Source organism: Tachyglossus aculeatus, chromosome 26, assembly GCF_015852505.1.
Source record: "Tachyglossus aculeatus isolate mTacAcu1 chromosome 26, mTacAcu1.pri, whole genome shotgun sequence".
Lineage (NCBI taxonomy): Eukaryota > Metazoa > Chordata > Mammalia > Monotremata > Tachyglossidae > Tachyglossus > Tachyglossus aculeatus.
In genome coordinates, this window is record NC_052091.1 from 12,809,934 (window position 1) to 12,830,329 (window position 20,396).

A 20,396-nucleotide genomic window follows, 5' to 3' on the forward strand; every position below is an offset into this window, starting at 1 on the left:
GCTTAGATGGGGTGGAAGTGCTGAGGTGACTGCAGGGGAGATAGGAGGTGGGAAGATTGGAAATTAAAAGAGGCTCCATGGAGGAGATGTGATTTCATAAGTGATTTGAAGATGGGGAAAGCAGTGATGTGTCAGATGTGAAGGTGGATAGCGTTCCAGGCTGGAGGGAAGGTGTGAGCAAGTTTGAGGGTGAAAGAGATGAGGGTGAGGCAAAGGTTAGCAGTAGAGGAGAGGAGTGTATGAACAAGATGCCAGTCTTTGGATCGTGTTTGCACCTGGGGTGTTTTTGTTCGGTTTGCCAAGAGAAAGATGGGGTTGATGTTCACGAGATTGTGTTTGGCTCAATCACTCTGCTAAAGTAGGATGAGACTGTTGAGATTGTTGATCTCATGCAACCCAGTGACTTCTAACGCATGTGGACTTCTCTTTCTTCTTTAGTGTGAAAATTGACCATTTTGATGATTTTGTCCTATCCTGGCCCACTCCTTTGAGTTTGTCTAAATCTTTATAGAAACCTTTTTTTTTTCCTTTACCATTGTTTGACATTGCAGGGACATAAGCACTAATGATGCAGGCAAAGTGTTTTAGTTGCAGGGGCAACTTTAATATCGTCTCAGGCTGTCCCACATACCTGTCTTCATCAGTGGTATTTATTGAGCCCTTGTTATGTGCTGTACTTGGGAGAGTACAGTACAAAAGAGTTGGAAGACACATTTCCTGCCCATGACAAGCTTACAGTCTAAAGGGGAAGACAGGCATTAAATTATATATTATAAATTATTTATTTATATTAAAGATAGGTACCCAGGTGCTGTGGGGTAAATATCAAATGCCCAAAAGTCACAGATTCAGGTGCACTTTACCAATGGCAAGATTTGAGAAGCCCAATATTAGTGATAGTGTGATTCCAAATCCAACTCCAGACCGTTGTTGTTCTTGGGGAAGTCACTTCGCTTCTCTGTGCCTCAGCTGCATCATCTGTAAAATGGGGATTAGGACCATGAGCCCCATGTGGGACAGGGACTGTGTCCAACCACCATAGTGCTTAGTGCACATATGTTCCTGTCACATATTAAGTGCTTAACAAATGCCGTAATTATTATTGAAGAGGCTAGACCACTTCAAAAGAAGGTATATATGTCCTGCATCTATCCGTGAACTATTCTTTTCCTCATATCTAGCCTCGGCTAATACTGCGCTATCAACACTGTACCTAGCCAGTTCCTGGGCCATGACAGCTGTTCTTATAGGCCAATGACTGTTTTCATAGTCATATAGTATCCTGATATTCAATGGCTTGATGGTTATTTTCTTTGTGTGTGTCTTTTGTGGTATTTGTTTTTTGCACTGTCAAAATACAGTTCAGTAGTTGCAGTCTGCCAGGGCAGTTTAGCCAGGTGAGGTAGGCAAATTTTAGTGACACCTTTTCTAGTCCTCTTCTCTATTCAGGGTGACGTGAGCACTCCTAAATAGCTGAGACTTCCAGGCAATCTGGGAACCAAAATCCTGAGCACCCCCTGCCCTACCTCCTTCCCCTCCCCACAGCACCTGTATATTTGTTTGTACAGATTTATTACTCTATTTTACCTGTATGCATTTACTATTCTCTTTATTTTGTTAATGATGTGCATTTAGCTTTAATTCTATTTGTTCTGATGACTTGATACCTGTCCACATGTTTTGTTTTATTGTCTGTCTCCCCATTCTAGACTGTGAGCCCACTGTTGGGTAGGACCGTCTCTATATGTTGCCAACTTGTACTTCCCAAGCGCTTAGTACAGTGCTCTGCACACAGTAAGTGCTCAATAAATACGACTGAATGAATGAATGAACTGGGTTGTTGAGGGAGAGGAATGAGGATAAGTTTGGGTTAGAGAGATGACTGACTGCCTTAAATTCGAAAGTCAATTATTTCTACCTGATATGGAGATGAATGGCCGTAAATGGAGGTTTTTGAGGAGTTGTGGGGACACGTGAAAAGCAATATTTGAAAAAAAAAATGGTCCAGGCAGCAGAATGAAGTACAGATGGACTGGAGAGGGGAGAAATTCGAAGCAGGGATGTCTGCAAGGAGTTGATGCAGTAGATGCTTTGGGATATGTGTTTAGGTCAGCATGGTGGCAGTTTGGATGGAGAGAAAGGGTTAGATTTTGAAGATGCCATGAATATAGGTCTGACAAGATCTGGTGACTAATTGACTATGCCAGTTGAAAGAGAAAGGAGTCAAGGAAGATGCCAAGGTTTCGGGACTTGCGAGGCCGAGTGGGGGGATGAGTTCAGTTTTGGGCATGTTGAGCTTTTTTTTTTTTAATGCTTAAGCATTTACCATGTGTCAAAAAACTCTTCTAATGTTCTAAGCACTGAGGTCAGTACAAGTTAATTAGGTCAGACACAGTCCCTGTCCCACATGGGGCTCACAGTTTAGGAGGGAGAACAAGAATTTAATCCTCATTTTATAAATGAGGACAGTGACCCACAGTTAAGGGACTTGCCCAAAGTCAGCAAGCAAGTGGTGGAGTCAGGATTGGAACCCAGGTCTCCTGACTGACAGTCCTGAGTTCTTTCCATTGTTAACAATGCTTTCCATTGTAACAGTGCTCGTTTCAGTGCTTTCTTTCCATTACTACAGTGCTGGCTACAATGAGTTTAATATAATGATTAAGGTGTGATTTGAGAATGAAACATTTGAGGTCTGATTGCCTTACTATTTAATTTCAAACTATTTTTTTCCTGTTTGTTTAATTTGTAAAATCAGGCTATTACATTTAGCTGCGGTGGTATAGGGATTTCTAAGTGGATGTTATATTACCTCATTTTTGTAACGTACTTGGAGAAAAATTTGCTTTCAAGATAAGCAATTATTTTACTACAGAACAAACACTGTCCTTCCCCATGACTTTCCCATCATTGTAGACAGCACCACCATCCTTCCTGTCTCACAAGCCTGTAACCTTGGTGCTATCCTTGACTCCTCTCTCATTCAACCCACATATTCAACCTATCACTAAATCCTGTCAGTTCAGCTTTCACAACATCGCTAAAATCTGCCCTTTCCTCTCCATCCAAACTACTAACCATGTTAATCCGTGCACTTATCTTGTCCCACATAGATTACTGCATCTGCCTCCTTGCTGACCTCCCTCCCTCCTGTGTCTCCCCACCCCATTCCATACTTCACTCTGCTGCCCGGCTCATTTCTCTACAGAAATGTTCAGTCCATGTTTCCTCACTCCTCAAAAAGAATCTCCTCACCATTGACTTTAAAGCATTCAATAACTTTGCCCACACCTACCTCACCTCACTATTCTCCTACTACAACCCAGCCCACACAGTTCACATCTCTAATACTAACCTACTCACTGTATCTTGATCTTGTCTATCTCGTCCATGTCCTGAGTCTGGCCTGAAACACCCTCCTCTTCGTATCCAACAGACAATTATTCTCCACACCTTCAAAACCTTACTGAAGGCACATCTTCTCCTAGATTCCTTCCCTGACTGAGCCCTCATTTCCTTTTCTCCCACTCCCTTCTGTGTCACCCTGACTTCTTCCCTCTATTCATCCCCGCAACTCTTATGTACAAATCCATAATCAATCTATATTAAATGACTGTCTCTCTCTCTAGACTGTAAACTCATTGTGGACAGGGAATATGTCTGTTATATTGTGTTAAACTCTCCTAAGCACTTAGTACAGTGCTCTACCCCCAGTAAGCTCATGGGAAGCAGCATGGCCTAATGGATAGAGCACGGGCCTGGGAGTTAGAAGGTCATAGGTTCTAATCCCAGCTCCGTCACTTGTCTGCTGTGTGACCTTGGGTAAGTCACTTCACTTCTCCGTGCCTCAGTTTCCTCATTGTAAAATGGGGATTAAGACTGTGAGCCCCATGTGGAACAGGAACTGTGTTCAACCCGATTTGCTTGTACCCACCCCAGACTTTGGGACACTGCCTGGAACACAGTAAGTGCTTAACAAATACCACAATTATTCTTATTAAATATGACTTATTAATTGATTAAAATAGAAAGACAAAAATTAAGCTATCATACGCAATTTCTTATGAAAAGCATATTCTAGCAAAATTAATGTTATAGCAAAAAAATTATAGGGCAATTTATAAGTTGATTCCATATATGCTCAGCTGCAAAAAGGGATTTTTGCTAGAAAATAAGCTAAAGAGCCCAGCATTAAAGATATCTAATGTTTTCCAATAATTGGACAATCAGAATAGCTTTTATTTCAGAGTTGAGGAAACTGAGGGAAATATTTGTGGTTAAGTGATTTACACAAGTTATATTAAATCACAGATTGTGGTGGCAGCACTATTGAAATTTTGAATGATTGCAATTGTGAACATTTCATGAGGGACTGACCATTATAAATATATTCAAAAGGGATTTTCTATCTCTCTAGGAAACCTCAACTGAAAGAACGTCTAAAAATAAATCAGGTTATTTATCAGAAAAGGGGTGATTAGGGAACGGTAAAGGCCAGGGAATTACAAAGCTAGAAGCAGTTTTGAGAGGTTAACGATAAATCATCTCCTCTCTTCCAAGAATGAATGTCCTTCACCTTCTGGGACAGGTGGATTTCTACTTGATTCTCAAAAATCTCCAAGGAAGGAGAGTCCACAGTTCGCAAGTGCAGTTTGCACCTTGCATAAAGCAATGTGCTAACCTTCATGCCCTTCGGAATATTGCTTCCTGTGATCACAGCCAGATATACACATACATTCCAAGGGAAGACCAAATGGTAATACATATTGTTTTATGGCTATTGATTCAACTAAATACTCTGTTGTTTGCCTCTACATAAGGGGTACCAGGCTTGCAACATCTCTGCCCACTCTGGGCTACTCACAGCCTGGACACTGGACACTAGGGCCATGCTCTTGCTGTGGCCAGAATGGAGTGTCGAAGGAAAATAAGCTAAAGAGCCCAGCATTAACTCGACCCCTAGACCCACTTACTGAGACTAAGTCATTTAACATCTACTTCCTGAACTATTTCTCTTAACAAACACGACCCTCAGCCATCTGCTTATCACATCCTGCCTAGATGGAGGGACCCCTGGATTAGTGATCAGAGAAGATAGAACTGGAGGAGAAAGGAAACTGCACTGTCATCCCAAAATACTAAAACTGAGCAAAACATTTGGTAGTAATAGCTTAGGGTATGCCCGGAAGAAACTCGATGTTACGGTCAACAATAATAGCATAAAAGGAGTGATACCTGGGTTGCTGCTCACTGTTCTACTGTCCCAGGGGCCTCTTAGGCCAGGGACACCCGTGCCGGTCTGGCACATTAAGGACCTGAACACCGGATGAGATTAATCACCCCACAGTAAGAAAACTCTATGCCTGGTTTGGGCATATTTTGTTGCTATACCCGAATCTCTGGTTTTTTGTTGACTGTACAGTAGAATATCTAGTTTCTGATTAGTTGTAGTGATCATTCCCTCGGCAGCCCCAACACACAAACCCTCTAATAATATCTTGGCTACTCGGGACCTGACAACAGTCTCCTCTGGAAACCCATGTTAGTATTTAGGAAAGTTAACTGAAGCTAAAGGATTGCAACTAAACATATATTTATTGTTCTAGTCAGTGGAAATGAACATAAAAACACCACTCTCCAGATCATAATCATTTATTTAAAGTTAGTTCTCTTCCAGGCTTAGGAATTAATTCCTCTAATTTTTCTTCATAATTCCTGTACCTTGATTTCATCTACCTCATCAATGGCCCTTGCCCACATCCTCCCTCTGGCCTTCATATATGACAAACCACCACTCTCCCCACCTTCAAAGCCTTACTAATATCATACCTCTGCACTACTGTACTCTCCCAAGCACTTAGTGTACAGTGCTCTGCACACAGTAAATATCACTGACAATGATGATGATTTACTTTCATCCACATTGTGGATTCTTTCTGCATGAATTTTTGTATGCCCTTTTTGATATCAATATTTCATTTTGCAAGGTGAGGTACAACAATCCATCACTACTCAAAATCAAGGTTTGGCAAAACCAGGATGTTCACGATCTGTTCAATGATACTTTGGGGAAGACCTGGAGGAGCCAGCAATCAATCGATTAATCATATTTATTGAGGGCTTACTGTGTGCAGAGCATTCTTAGGATTTAGGCGGTTTGGTAGAGTCAGGTCCTCCTTGGTTTTTTGAGCTATGACTAAGGAAATGAGGTACTGTGGCCTATTGGAAAAAACATCTTTAAAAGTTAGGGGTTGCAGGTTCTAATCCCTGTCTAATCTTTGCTATTTACATCCCCTGACACCTTGGACAAGTCGACTTCTCTGCCTCTCAGTTCCCTCTGTAAAACAGGGATAAAATACACACTCACTCTCTCTTTCTTTCGGAACTATACCCCATGTGGTAGAAAGACAAGGACTGTGTCCAATCTGATTAATTTCCATCTGCCCCAAACACTTATCACATTGCTTAGCACCATTATTAATATTACTATTATTTTTAAGCAAATGCACATATCATTTCTCTTATGAGCAATCTGAAGATCCAGGAGTCCTATACAATGATTGAGAAAGCTTTGTGTGTATACAGTTTTGTCCAGGTTAAAGTCAAACTATAAAAACCCGAACTGTCCACAACCTTCAGTCATAGAGAAAGCAGTGTGATCGAGTGGATAGAGCACAGGCCAGGAGTCAGAAGGACCTGGGTTCTAATTCCAGCTCTGCCACTTGTTTGCTATGTGATCTCAGGCAAGTCACTTCACTTCTCTGTGCCTCAGTGACCTCATCTGTAAAATGGGGATTAAGACTGTGAGCCCCATAAGGGACAGGGGCTGTGTCCAACCAGATTTGCTTGTATCCATCCCAGCGCTTAGTACGGTGCCTGGCACATAGTAAACACTTAAATATCACAATTATTAAGTATTATCATCCAGAACTTTCAAGCGCATGGGTTTGCTAAGTAACTCAGCTCTTAAAATTTGGCAGAGCTGAACTTGGGTGTCTTCTATTCAGTTGCCTCTCTTGTGAGCTCAGTCAACATGAGTCCATCCTAGGCTTCTTTCTCCCCAAGGTGAGGTCAGGCCATATATGAGTCAAGCGCTTAGTACAGTGCTCTGCACACAGTAAGCGCTCAATAAATACAATTGAATGAACTTGTACTTCCCAAGCACTTAGTACAGTGCTCTGCACACAGTAAGCACTCAATAAATACGATTGATTGAATGAATGAACAAATGAATGAGTAGTCTCTGCTTAAGTCTTCTGAAGCCTGTGGAAGGTTCTAGTTGGCTCACATTTCACACTTGTTAGAACCATGCAAATCAATGTTCTGTTCAGTTGTGGGTCAATGGGACAGCCAGTGGGATGGGTTCCCTTTAAAGAGACCTGGATTCTAATTCTTCCTTTCCAGTCCTTAACCGATTCTTTGGAGGGGGGTACACTAGTGTGAGCCCCTAAAGTCATTCCTACCGTGGCAGCAAAATGGCTGAGGGCACCAAGATCTCGGAGAAACCTCTAGGGATCCAATACTAAAAGAGAGGTTAAAAATGGGTAAATTCAGCCAGGAGAGCAGCTGTTTTCACCCAGGAGAGATCACAAGGTGCAAAGAGCATGATCTGTGCTATTACATTTTGTCCACAAGAGGCCACTTGCATTTCTACTAAACACAAGGGGAATAATTCTCTTTGCCCTTTTCCACAGTTCCATCTCTTCCAGTGGCTTTCATCAGCAATGCTAAATACAGCGTGGCCTTTCAACCGTGCCAAAGTAAGCACAGGTTTTGCTACTGCTGACGACAAATGCATCCGACAGTGCTCGCAGCTTGCCACTATCAATTTTCAAAAATACACGTGAACCTGCAAGTAGTACTTTGCAAATACTTTAGATTGCCTCTACATGAAACGGTAAGCGAACTACCCTGCCCTTGGTCCCGCTGAACTTCGTCCTGGTGGGTTTTTTAACCATTTCTTAAGATGTTAAAGAAGAAAATATTAAAAATACAAAAAGATGCATTTCACTCACCTACAAAATGGGCTGGGAACAGTAGGTATCACATAACAAATTCCCCCATTTAGGCAAAATGACCTGTGACTGAAGCCACAGGGTTCTTCATGATCTAAAATATACAGATATTCAGAGTATTGAAAGGCAAATTAGGGTTTTGTTGTGGTTTTTTTTCTGCAGCTGTTAAAATTGTTTTCCTACTGTAATTTTTAAAAGTTTCACCAAAATGAAATACTTGATTTGACTCCTCGATTAGAATGTAATACGGGTTACTGAAATGAATTTACATTCTAGAGAGAAGACTCAAAGCCTACGTGCAAGTTTTTGATTTAAATAAAAATGTGAAATAACTGTGAAATTTTCCGAATGGACTTCAGGTGAGAGAGGGTGCCAGGATCTATAAAATGCAAAAACTGAGCTGAGAATTTGACTCTTTCTTTGGCACTCTGCCCACTAGGACATAAATCAGTTTTGTTCCCAAAGATATCAGTAGCTCCCCGAGTAAGGAAGGAGGGATATGGCTATGATACTGCTGTAGGGATGTCAGGGAATAAACCCAAGCCAATAAAATGGATTGAGGAAGGGACTTCATTTCCAAGTGGCTTGACAATGTACGTAGACCTTTACTCAGTCAGATCTTCAGAGATATTTGCTTTAGCACATCCGAATGACCTTTTAATCAGACATCAACGTGCATAAAAATTTCCTTAGGCTCAAGCTGCAGAACATGGAACGGATCTGGCAAAACCAATGCCAATTTCCAACAAAACTCCTGAACCTTTGGATTTCTCAAGGGCACACCATTTCCAACCAAGGAGGGATTAGCTAAACTGATTTCCCTCAGCTCGGGTAAGCATAGAATTTTGCCTTCAAGATGGCAGGTTTGTGCGTGCCTCCTAATTGGCTTCCAGAGTCCACCTGTTAAGCAGCATCCAGCCAGAAGTACCAGGAGTTCTGCTCTGTTCCCTTCCCCATCTACCTCTTTGGACTATGAGTAACATTTTGATGCTTGCCAAGTTGGCAGCAGGCCGAAGGGAGATGGCTCAATAGTAGAAAAGCCTTTGGCCTGAAATGCCAACCAATGAACAGGCAGATGGGATGATGTCAGGGGTATCCACGATGGACTCTGGGGCAGGTGAACATTAGCCACGTCCAGGGGACCTCTGGTCTAATAGAAAGAACAGAAGGCCTTAAAAAAAAACCAACTGAGGCATTTTATTTTTCCCCGAATTCCCCGGTTGACCTTAGGGGAGTTAATTTTCCAAAGTGAACCCATTTCCTTTCTGAAATACAAAAGTGTTAATACCTGTCCCCTTTAGGCTTCCTCTAGGGTTATGAGAGGTAAAGACAATATCATACTTGGCATGGGCATAGAAAAATTAAATGAAAGTCAATGACCTGTGGGTCTACATATCCAATGGAGGCGGCAAAAGTTAAAATGGGTTAAAACTGTAACAGGGAAGACAAGATATTGAAAAGAACATCCTCATAGGGAAGGTTATTATCTTTCCTATGGATGGGATAGATGTCACAAGGTGGTTATAGAATTTTCTTCCAGTCAATCTAGACAGTTTAAGACATCCCCCTGCCTGGAAACGGGCAAGTAATGAGAATAAAAATCCTGATTCTCCCTTGGAGGCGTCCATAGGGCACAGAAGTGGACCTTCTGGAGCTGCCCAAGTGCAGACTTTCTATGCACTTTTCATGATTCTTAGATTGAAGCACACACCTGCTTCAGTCCAAGAATCACTCTTTAGAGTAGAAGGGTTTTACGCTTCATACTTGTTGCTAGGATCACACTACTTATTTCCTACATGCTAGAACTGTCCCAGCCTCCCAAAGAACCCCACAACCCTGGATTCTCGGCAGACCCAAGCCTCCCTCAAGACTGTACACTCATTATGGGCAGGGAATGTGTCTCTTTTATTGTTGTATTGTACTCCCCCAAGTGCTTAGTACAGTGCTCTGCACACAGTAAGCACTCAATAAATACAAATGACTGACTGACTGCCTGCCTGGACCCTAAACTGAGGATACTCACAGTACCCTAAACTACTGTGGGGTTCAGAACTATAATCCCTGAGGGTTGTGTCCTGGATGCTGTTGAGATGGTTATGGGATCACCGCAAACCTAAAGCAGCCACCCTTGTCCCTGGCTCCAGCTCTCACTGGCGTTACGCACCCTTCAGGGGCTGGGCCATTATTAGCATGGTAGTCCAGGGAGAGAAATGGAGGGCAGTCAGCAAAATCTCTGAAAAGGTACCTATTTCTCATTATCATTTTGAACCATGTTCCTGGAGGAACTGTCATCTTGCTGGTGGACGATTATATGGAAAAGAACAATAGTAGGGCTAAAAAGGTATACTGACAGCTAGCCTACAACTGGCAAGTCAATGAATGGATTCTCACCAAGCCAGGAAAATTCCAACAGAGTTTAACTGGTGTGGGCCTTCCCAAATCTGTAAAATTATTTGGATTTTTTGGAGAAAGGCCTATATACATTGTCATCATCAGCTGTATTTCATCATTTCCCAAAGTATTAATTGCTAAGTACCCATGTGTACAAATGCACTAGATGGCTAGGGTAACTGCAAGAGAGAATAAAACATCATTTCTGCACTCAAGGAGTTTATAATCTAGTTCAGAGACAGGTCAATACAAACACACTAAAATTCAACAAGAACTGGAGATGCCAAGGCATGATACTTACAAGTAAAAGTAACCTAAGAGTGCACAAAAATGCAGACAACTACGCTGAGGTAAGTACAAGGTACAGCATGGCCAATGACAACAGAACTAAATGTTGTGCAAGAGTTCGTTTGGAAAGACTTCACGGAAGAGGTGGCAAACAGAGCTTTGAAGGAAATGAAATATTAGTTTGACAAAGCGGGCGGGAGGGGGAAGTGAGGCAATCACATTTTGGGTGAAGAGAATGGCACTGACAAAAGATCTGAAGAAAAGAATCCTATGCAAGATAATGTGGTGTCTGCTTGTCTGATGTGGAATGCCCAAGCCATGATGTAGAAGAAGAAAGCAGTTATATAAAAGGAGAAGGAGTCGACAGACAGAGAGCTGGGAAACCCGTGACAGATAATTCTAAAGTGATATTACTATTCAGCACTTTAGGCTTTTGAGAAGGGAAGTGGCACGATCAAATTATATCTTGAAAAATATTATTCTTGCAGCTGGGTATAGAATAGACTGGAGTGGGGAGAGGCTTGAGGAAGAGAGACCAGCAAGTAATGCATGATGAAGTGATTAGATTTTGTACTAGGGCAGTGGTAGAAGACTGGAGAGAAAAGGAGCAGATTAGTGAAAGACACAGTGGTGAGATGTGATGGAATGGACACGGGTGGCAAGTGAGAGAGTAGAGTTAAATGGGACTCTAAGATTATGAGTGTAGGGAATAGGAAAGATGATGATGACGGTACTTGTTAAGCACTTACTATGCGCCAGGCACTGTACTAAAGTGCTGGGGAAGAGACAAACTAACCAGGTTGAACCCAGTCCCTGGCCCAACTCACAGTCTTAATTCCCATTTTACAGATTAGGTAACTGAGGCACAGAGAAGTTAAGTGACTTGCCTAAGGTCACACAGCAGAAAAGTGGTGGGGCAGAGATTAGAACCCCGGTCCTCTGACTCCCGGGCCTGTACTTTTTCCTTTAGGCCACACTGCTTCTCTTCTTTGCTGCTTTTGACAGCAACGGGGAAATTAGGACACAAGATGTCCTACAACACTTCCTGGTAGAAAGTCAGGCACTTACATGACCCATTAACTTCCAGGGCACTAGGTGATGATTCTAAAAATTACTCTAAATAGCTAATGAGAACCAGTGAGGTCTAGTGGAAAGAGCTCAGACCTCCAAGTTCCAATCCTGGCTCTGCTACACTCGTCTGCTGGGAGACCTTGAGCAAGTCACAACTTCTGGGTACCTAAATTTCCTGAACTGTAAAATAGGGATTGAATTCTTCTTCTCCCCATTTAGACTATGAACCCCCTGTGGGATGGGGACTGTGTCCAACCTGATTATCTTGAAAATACTCCTGCACTTTTTGTACAGTGCTAGCTTGGCACATAGAATGTACTTAACATAACTATTATTATATTTTCCTGCAAAGGAGTAATTTAGACAATGAGGAATGGCTTATTAATCATATTTTGCTGGGCAAATAGGGTCAGGTTCTTGGGATGGTATGGGACAAAGAAAGTTATGGTGACATGTTTGTTGCTGTCCCTTTAATCCCGGTAATTCTAAATAGCTGAATTTACATACCTTTTAAAATATAAGAAACTATACTAATATTACAAAATATGTAAGAGTTTATAATAATAAACATACTGTAAGAAATATGAAAGAATGAAGCAAATATGAAAACATTATTTTCCCTACTCTGAACAGAGGAAAAGTGAACAAAGTCATGGCTACAAAGGATTTAAGTGGCAGAGTTGGTAATAGGACCCAGCTAATACAAATTTCAATCTCTCTTTTGAAACAAACATTCCAAGCTTTTACTCATACTTGAGCAATCAATTTTGAATAATGCTTTAAGTGTTTAGTCAATAATTTGGATAGTGGTTCAGAAATATAAAATTGGGATGATTATGAGATTATTTATTTTAGACAAATGTCAAGCCTTGTAATTCCTCAATTGAGGGTGGAGTGAACTTCACTATCACTGCACTTTCCTCAGCCATAATGTGTCCCTGTTTCCACTGGATCATAACCAGACATGTCTAAACATCTAACATTTTACTGACAAAGAGAACTCAACAAACCTGAATCACTATCTCTTAATCTATTTTTATTCTGATCCCTTTAGTCTGCTGATCAGGAAGCTGGTATTAGCAGTGGAGTAATTCAGGGTTAGCATATAAAAGAATGCTAGAAACATCTGCTAAGTAAATGAGCTGTTTTTTAGTTTGAAAAGAATGCTAATTTTTACGAGAAAGGTTATCAAAGTAAAATTTGGAATGCAAATCAGCTGCCCCCCAACTGCTGAAATTAAATGAAAATATAAATGTGAAAAGGCATATATTGAGAAAATAATGTAAGAGTCCTACAAATATCAATTTACTACAAGTTTGAATAATCAACATTGAAAAGTATGTAAACTTACAATAAATTTACCTGTTGGCATTTTATTTTGATGTTCTATTTCTGGTGGAAGGCTGCCGTTGAGAAACAGCACCTAAAAAAGAGGTTTTTATTTATTACATATAAAAAATAAGTTTTATATAGTGCTAAAATACATTTATAACATATAATAGGTAAAAATGCAATTAAGACTAGCAGCATTACTGATTTCAAATATTTGTGCATAAAACATATTACATATTCTTTCATGGATGTATTATAAATGCATACAAATCATTTGGATAAAACATCTAAAGGTAAAAAAAATTCAATGAGCTTCTATGAAATATTTATTCTAATTCATCAGTTTGAATGATTACAGAGCTGAAATAAATTGTCATGTAATGTAGTTGGTATGAATTGCACTCAGAAATGGATCTAACGAATATATTTTATCTTTGTTAATATAGTAATAAACCACATAGATCTTATGAACCGAAGGAGTCAACACCTGAAACTGCAGGTTTCAGATTTGCTGTTTTTGTTACATATCCTAATTGTATTCTGTGTCAGGTTTTCGAATTGCTCATTGCTCTCCACTCATTCTTACTGAGGTAACAAAATTAAAACACAATCCCCAAAGTAACTTTAATTCTCCACATTTAAAATATTCTTGATACCTTAATAGGACATTTTAGTAATCTATTCACGTGCTTTTCCAAAAACTCTCAGCATGCACCTAGCAAATAAATTAGCTATAAATCCAGTGGAAAATGCACCTAAGTGAGAATTGCATTGTTATGACTCAAAACAAATACATTTTAAAGCATTTTAGAAAAGGCAAGGGGATTTTACTATAGAAATGCTAAGCGGCCAATTCCGCCCAGAAAGAGATTTTCTTTACTACTTGATTAATCATACCCAATGGCTCTGCAACGGAAATCCCGAACACCAGCTCCCTAAACCCAGGTATGCTATCCACGTCTACTCCCAAAGGCGATTTCTCTATTTCTTCCTCTCTTTCCCTCCCTCTCCCCCAACAACTTCAACTTTAAACTTTAACTTTAACCTTGCATAACCAAACACGGTTTTTACAGTGACAACCGTCCAATTCCAGAGGAGGGATATTTTTTAACAAACCGGCAAGCTTACCTCAAAGGTTCTGCACTTGAAGTCAAACAAAAATAAGCAAATGGTGGTGATGCAGTATTTCCACAGTTCCTGTACACTGTGGAAACTAACAGCTGTGGTTTGCATTTCATACCTCATGTCAAAAACCTGAAGATTTATGTGGTTGCCGAGTGCAATGTGGGCCAAGTTAAGACAAAGAAGAGAGGTGTGCACAGAGGTCAGGCAAGGGACATGAAAAACGCCCCTTTTTGCCCATAGAAGGATTGCAGAGTAGAACTTTAAACAGAAAGGGAACAGGGCTGTACATAGCTGGACTCTCAAAGTACTGTGAAACATTACATGTATACTTTGAGAACTGTTAATTATTAAACAGGATGTTGGTGAATAAGGGTATTTGAATAATAAAATCACAATTGCTTCCCATTTTTTATGCCCAGATGCCATCTTTCATAGGTCCTGGAATACAAATGATAACGAACATGAACTTAAAATCAGCACCTTTTTTTTTAGTATTATACATACGGGTTTCTTCATATTCAATTTTTAATGAATGGTTATATAGATGATCGTGTGCTTGCTTATACCCACTGCTTAAAAAGTTAAATAATAAATACATCAGAGCAAGGTGTCAATAAAACGCTACTACTTACATACATACTGTTTATCTTGAATTCATCCCAGTGCTTAGTTCAGTACCTGGTACATAGTAAGCACTTGATAAAAAAAAAAAAAAGTAACCCAAACAATCATTATAATTTTGAAGTGGTTACATAAACTATAATTATAGCCTAATTTTAATCATTAGAAAGGGTTTTTCTTCCTATAATCATGTAAGGTATGCAAAGCATTTTGATTGTTATCTCTTTCTAAAACGACCTTTCAAACCATGTATTTGGCTGCTGTAAGACTTTGAAGACGACATTATTTTTAAAGTACTGGAATTCTACTAACCCTACATCTAAAATTGGAAGATAGAAAGAAGACAAAATTTTCACTACATTAGAACTATAAATCTATTAATAGTTTCTTGGATATTCATGTTTTTCAAGTTCATGCAACACAGAAATAACATAGCCCTTAGAGTTAGAGGACCTGGGTTCTAATCCTGTCTCCACCACTTCTTTTCTGTTTGACCTCGGACAAATCGCTTAACTTCTCTGTGCCTCGGTTATAGCATCTGTAAATTGGGGATTAAATCCTCCACCCTTTCCACAGACTGTGAGTTCAGTATGGGTCAGGCACTGTGTCAAACTTGATTATCGTGTATCTATCCCACTGCTTAGTACAGTGCCTGGCATAGAGTAAGCGCTTATCATGAAAAACAAAGGCTTTTCGTAATTATGAGCAGCGATACCTATACTTCAATGGCCAATCCTTGTAGCCACTGACCGCTCATTGATTAAAAGGGGGAGCCATCCATTTGAACAAACGAGATAAGGAAGAGGGTATATTCTAGAAAAACTAAAGTTTCCATTAAAGCAGGAGATAATTATATTCTAGAGCTGCAGTCTTACGTAGTATCAGTGAATCACCAGAAATGGAGTCGAGTTTGTTAGCATTTACCGGAAAATTTTCTGTCGATTCTTTTTACACAATAATTCTCAGACCTGTTCCTATTTCTCTACTAAAACAGCTACTAATCTGGTCTTAATTCTCCTCATTTTATGATTAGATTATTATATCAGGCTCCTTGCTGGTCTCCCTGCCTCCAGCCTCTCTCCCTTCCAAATTGTACATGATAAATTATTTATTTATATTAATGTCCATGTCCCCACCTCAAGATTGTAAACTCACTGTGGGCAAGGAACGTGTCTACCAATTCTGTGGTACTTGCACTCTCCCTAGTGTTTCGTACACAGTAAGCGCTGGATAAATACCACTGATTGATCCCAAAGTCCCTGGTGCTGCGCTGTGTTTATTGGGGTACTCTCCCAAGTACTTAGTACAATGCTCTGCACTCAGTAAGGGCTCAATGAATCCAACTGAATGAATGAATGAATGCATAGATCATCTTCTTGAAGTATTCCTTGCCACAGCTCTTCACTTCTCAAAACCCCACACCAGCTTCTTCCACAACAAATAAAAATTCCCTACAATTGGCTTTCAGGCTCTTCACCAACTCTCTCTTCTTCAATTCATTCTCTTCACTATTCCAAACTAATCTAACAATCTAGTCTGTCATCTTGTTGTGGGCAGTCAGCATGTCTACCAACTCTGTTATATTGTATTCTACCAAAAACTCTGTACAGTGATCTGCACAAAGTAAACATTCAATAAATATGATTGACTGAATTCCTCTCTCTTGACAGTCCCAGCTGTATCACCTCACTCAGGCTGATCCCCAGGCCTAGAACTCCTTCACTCCCTAAATATGTCAGACTTCAGCTCTCTCCATATTCAAAGTCCTCCCAAAATAATAATAATAATAATAATAATAATAATAATAATAATGGCATTTGTTAAGCGCTTACTATATGCAAAGCACTGTTCTAAGCGCTGGGGATGTTACAAGGTGATCAGGTTGCCCCACTGGGGGCTCACAGTTTTAATCCCCATTTTACAGATGAGGTAACTGAGGCACAGAGAAGTTAAGTGACTTGCCCAAAGTCACACAGCTGACAGTTGGCGGAGCCAGGATTTGAACCCATGACCTCTGACTCCAAAGCCCGGGATCTTTCCACTGAGACACACTGCTTCTCAAAAACCCCATCTCCTCTGACAAGAATTCCTCATTTAAGCACCAACATCCCAAGTTGTATAAACCCAACAGAAATTTTCAGCACATATATTTATTAATGCCCATCTTCAGCACTTCTGTATATTCATTAATTTGTATATTTGATCATTTATTTTGATTACTCCAGTTGCAATGTTTCCCCTATTAGAATATAAGCTCTTTGTGGGCTGGTAACATCACTTTTCTGTGTTGTCCATTCTTTCATTCATTCAATCTTATTTATTGAATGGCTACTGTGTGCAAAGCACTGTACTAAGAGCTTGGGAGAGTACAACAACAGAAACGACCCATACTTCACTCTCCTGCCTGAATCATTTTTCTACAGAAACATTCAAACCATGTTTTCCCACTCCTAAGGAACCTCCAATGGTTGCCCATCCATGTCCACATCAAACAGAAACGCCTTACCATGGGCTTTAAAGCACTCAATTACCTTGCCCCCTCCTACCTCTCCTCACTACTCTCCTCCCATACATACATACATTTTGGTATTTTTATGCGCTTATTATGTGCAAAGCACTGTTCTAAGTGCTGAGGCGGATACAAGGTGATCAGGTTGTCCCACGTGGGGCTCACAAAATCTTAATCCCCATTTTACAGATGAGGTAACTGAGGCCCAGAGAAGTGAAGTGACTTGCCCAAAGTCACACAACTGACAATTGGCGGAGCGGGGATTTGAACCCATGGCCTCTGAGTCCAAAGCCCGGGCTCTTTCCACTGAGCCAACTTAACCCCTGTATCTCGATCTTGTCGCTGACCTCTTGCCCACATGCTGCCTCTAGCCTAGAACCCCAACCCTCTTCATATCTGACAGACGGTTACTATGCCCTGCTTCAAAGCCTTATTGAAGGCACATCTCATCCAAGAGGCCTTCCCTGACTAAGCCCTCATTTCCTCTTCTCCCCCTCCCTTTTGTGTCAACCCTGATTTGCTTCTTTATTCACTTCTCCCTCAGCCCCATAGCACTTATATACATATCATAATTTATTTATCTATATTAATGTCTGTCTCCCCCTCTGGACTGTAAGCTCACTGAAGGCAGGGAATGTGTCTACCATCTCTGTTGCATTGTACTTTCCCAAGCATTTAGTGCAGTTCTCCGCAAACACTGAGCGCTAAATACCAGTGATTGATTCTGGGGGCATCTTGGCCATTGGAAAGAGCACAGGCCTGGGAATCTGCAGACTTAGTTTCTAGCCCTGGCTCTGTCACTTACCTGCTGTGTGATACTTGCCAAATCACTTAAATGCCTTTCTGTGTCTAGGTTTCCTCATTTCTAAAATGGAACTCAAATATCTATTTTCCCTCCCTCTTAGTCTTTCAGTCCCTTGTGGGCCAGGAACTGGGTCTACTCTCATTACCTTATATCAAACCCAGCCCTGAGCCCAGGGCTTGGCATAGTAAGTGCTTAAAAGGGACCATTATCATCATCATCATCATCATCATCTACTCCTCTATCACCCCAATCTTTAACATCTCGTTCCTCATCTTCTGTTTTCAAACACAGTGAAGTCTCGTCTATGCCAAAATAGCTCCTCTGGATCCCCCAGCCCTTTCCAGCTACCCCCAACTCTCTGCTAGTCTCTAACCACTATGAGTCTCACAGTCTAAGAGGGAGGGAAAACAAGTATTGAAACCCCATTTTACAGATGAGGAAACTGAGGCAAAGAGGACTTATATAACTTGCCCAAGTGATGGAGCCGGGATTAGAAGCCAAGGTCCTCTGACACCAAGGCCCGTGCTCTTTCTACTTGACCACAGTGTTTCTCAACTTTCCCATCTTTGTCAAAAACGTCTCCTTCCTCCTTGTCTCAGAAATCTACATTCTTGGAGTCATCCTTGACTCCTCAGTGTCCTTCAGCTCTCTCATTCACTCAACTGCTAAATACTGTCAGTCCTTCCTTCACAGAATTTTCCAAATCCACCTCTCCTTCCCACAAACAGCTACTCACGGTTTTTATTTCATGATTAGACTATGGTATCAGCCTCCATATTGAACTCCCTCCCTCAGGTTTCTCTCCCACTGAGCCCACATCACCACCCAGATCATCTTCTTTGGCACACATCTCTCCACTTACTACTCCTGCTTGCCTTTTTCCTCTCTACCAAGCTCACCTTTTAATTGAAACTTGCTCTCAATCTTCGCACCTCAAACCCTAAGCAGTGTGAATTAGTGGTTACAGCAGGGGCCTCAGAGTCAGAAGGACCAGGGTTCTAATCCTTGCCCTGCCACTTGTCTGCTGTATGACCTTGGGCAAGTCACAACTTCTCTGTGCCTCAGTTACCTCATCTGTAAAATGGGGATAAGAGTGTGAGCCTCATGTAGGTCAGGGACTGTCTAGCCTGATTAACTTGTACCTACCCCAGTGCTTAAAACACTGCTTGGAACATAGTAAGCACTTAACAAGTACTATGATTATTGCTATTGTTAGTATTCTCTCATACTGTTTCCCAGGACTGAATCTCCCATCCAGTCTAAATCCATCAAGTCACCCCTCCATTTTCAAAACCCTTCTAAAACCCTACCTCCTCCCGATTACTTCACAACATCCTAGTTAATTCAGCCTAACATCCACGTTAAGCACTTACATACATGGGCTTATTGATTTTTAAATTAAATTATTTAATCCATTTTGTCCTGACCTATCTGTATTACTTTTTGTTATATTCTTGAAGCAGTGTTCCCTAGTGGATAGAGCAGGCCTGGGAGTCAGAAGGACCTGGGTTCTAGGCCTGATTCTGCCGCTTGTCTGCCGTGTGACCTTGGGCAGGTCACTTAATTTATCCGTGCCTCAGGTACTTCATCTGTAAAATGGGGATTAAGACTGTGCGCCCCATGTTGGACAGGAACTGGGTCCAACCTGATTATCTTGTATCTACCCCAGTGCTTAGAACAGTGCCTGGCATACAGGAAGCGCTTAACAAATACCATTTAAAAAAATCCTTGTTTTACATTTGTTCCCACTATTTGCAAATCATTTTTGTCTATTTGTCTCTCTATTAGATTGTCAGGTCCTTCAAGGCTGTAAGTATTATATCCATGATTTATTTATTTATATGAATGTCTATCTCCCCTTCTAGACAGTGAGTTTGTTGTGGGGTGAGAACACATCTACCAACTTGGTTGTTCTGTACTCTTCCAAGCGCTTAATACAGTGCTGTGCACATGGTAAATGCTCAATAAATACCTCTGATTGCTGCCATGGCAGCTTTGCCAAGAACTTAATACAGTGTTTTGCATTCAGTAAATGCTCATACATTCCAATGGTTGTTTGACAATCAAAATTGAGCATTATAGGAATGGATCAGCAATAATAATTCACTCAAGCAACTCAATATACACAACAATTATTAAAAATGTACCCCTACCAAACAAAAAGGCAGAGAGGTACGCATGATTTACTTTTCCAAATTGGGAGACTAAGGTAAAGACTGGTTAGGTCATTTTTTATAGCATT

The 20,396-nt window shown here is 40.8% G+C and overlaps 1 protein-coding gene across 14 annotated transcripts in view; it reads right to left on the reverse strand.

The window, feature by feature from the left end:
* NRG4 (neuregulin 4) overlaps nucleotides 1-20,396 on the reverse strand; it is a 146,782-nt gene that overhangs the window by 37,673 nt on the left and 88,713 nt on the right. For 6 of the 14 annotated variants that reach the window (XR_005456333.1, XR_005456332.1, XM_038766923.1 and 3 more), the window contains exons 1-3: nucleotides 14,223-14,359; nucleotides 13,125-13,185; nucleotides 8,013-8,106 (exon numbers count right to left, since the gene is read on the reverse strand). Coding sequence is in view for 11 of the 14 variants with exons in the window: in XM_038766923.1 (XP_038622851.1) it covers nucleotides 8,013-8,106; nucleotides 13,125-13,185; nucleotides 14,223-14,339 (272 nt within the window). In the remaining 3 variants the exon portion in view is untranslated. Of the gene's footprint in view, nucleotides 1-8,012; nucleotides 8,107-13,124; nucleotides 13,186-13,750; nucleotides 13,963-13,991; nucleotides 14,072-14,222; nucleotides 14,360-20,396 lie in introns of those variants that run through there. The other 8 variants (XM_038766928.1, XM_038766926.1, XM_038766929.1 and 5 more) reach the window with 4 other exon arrangements.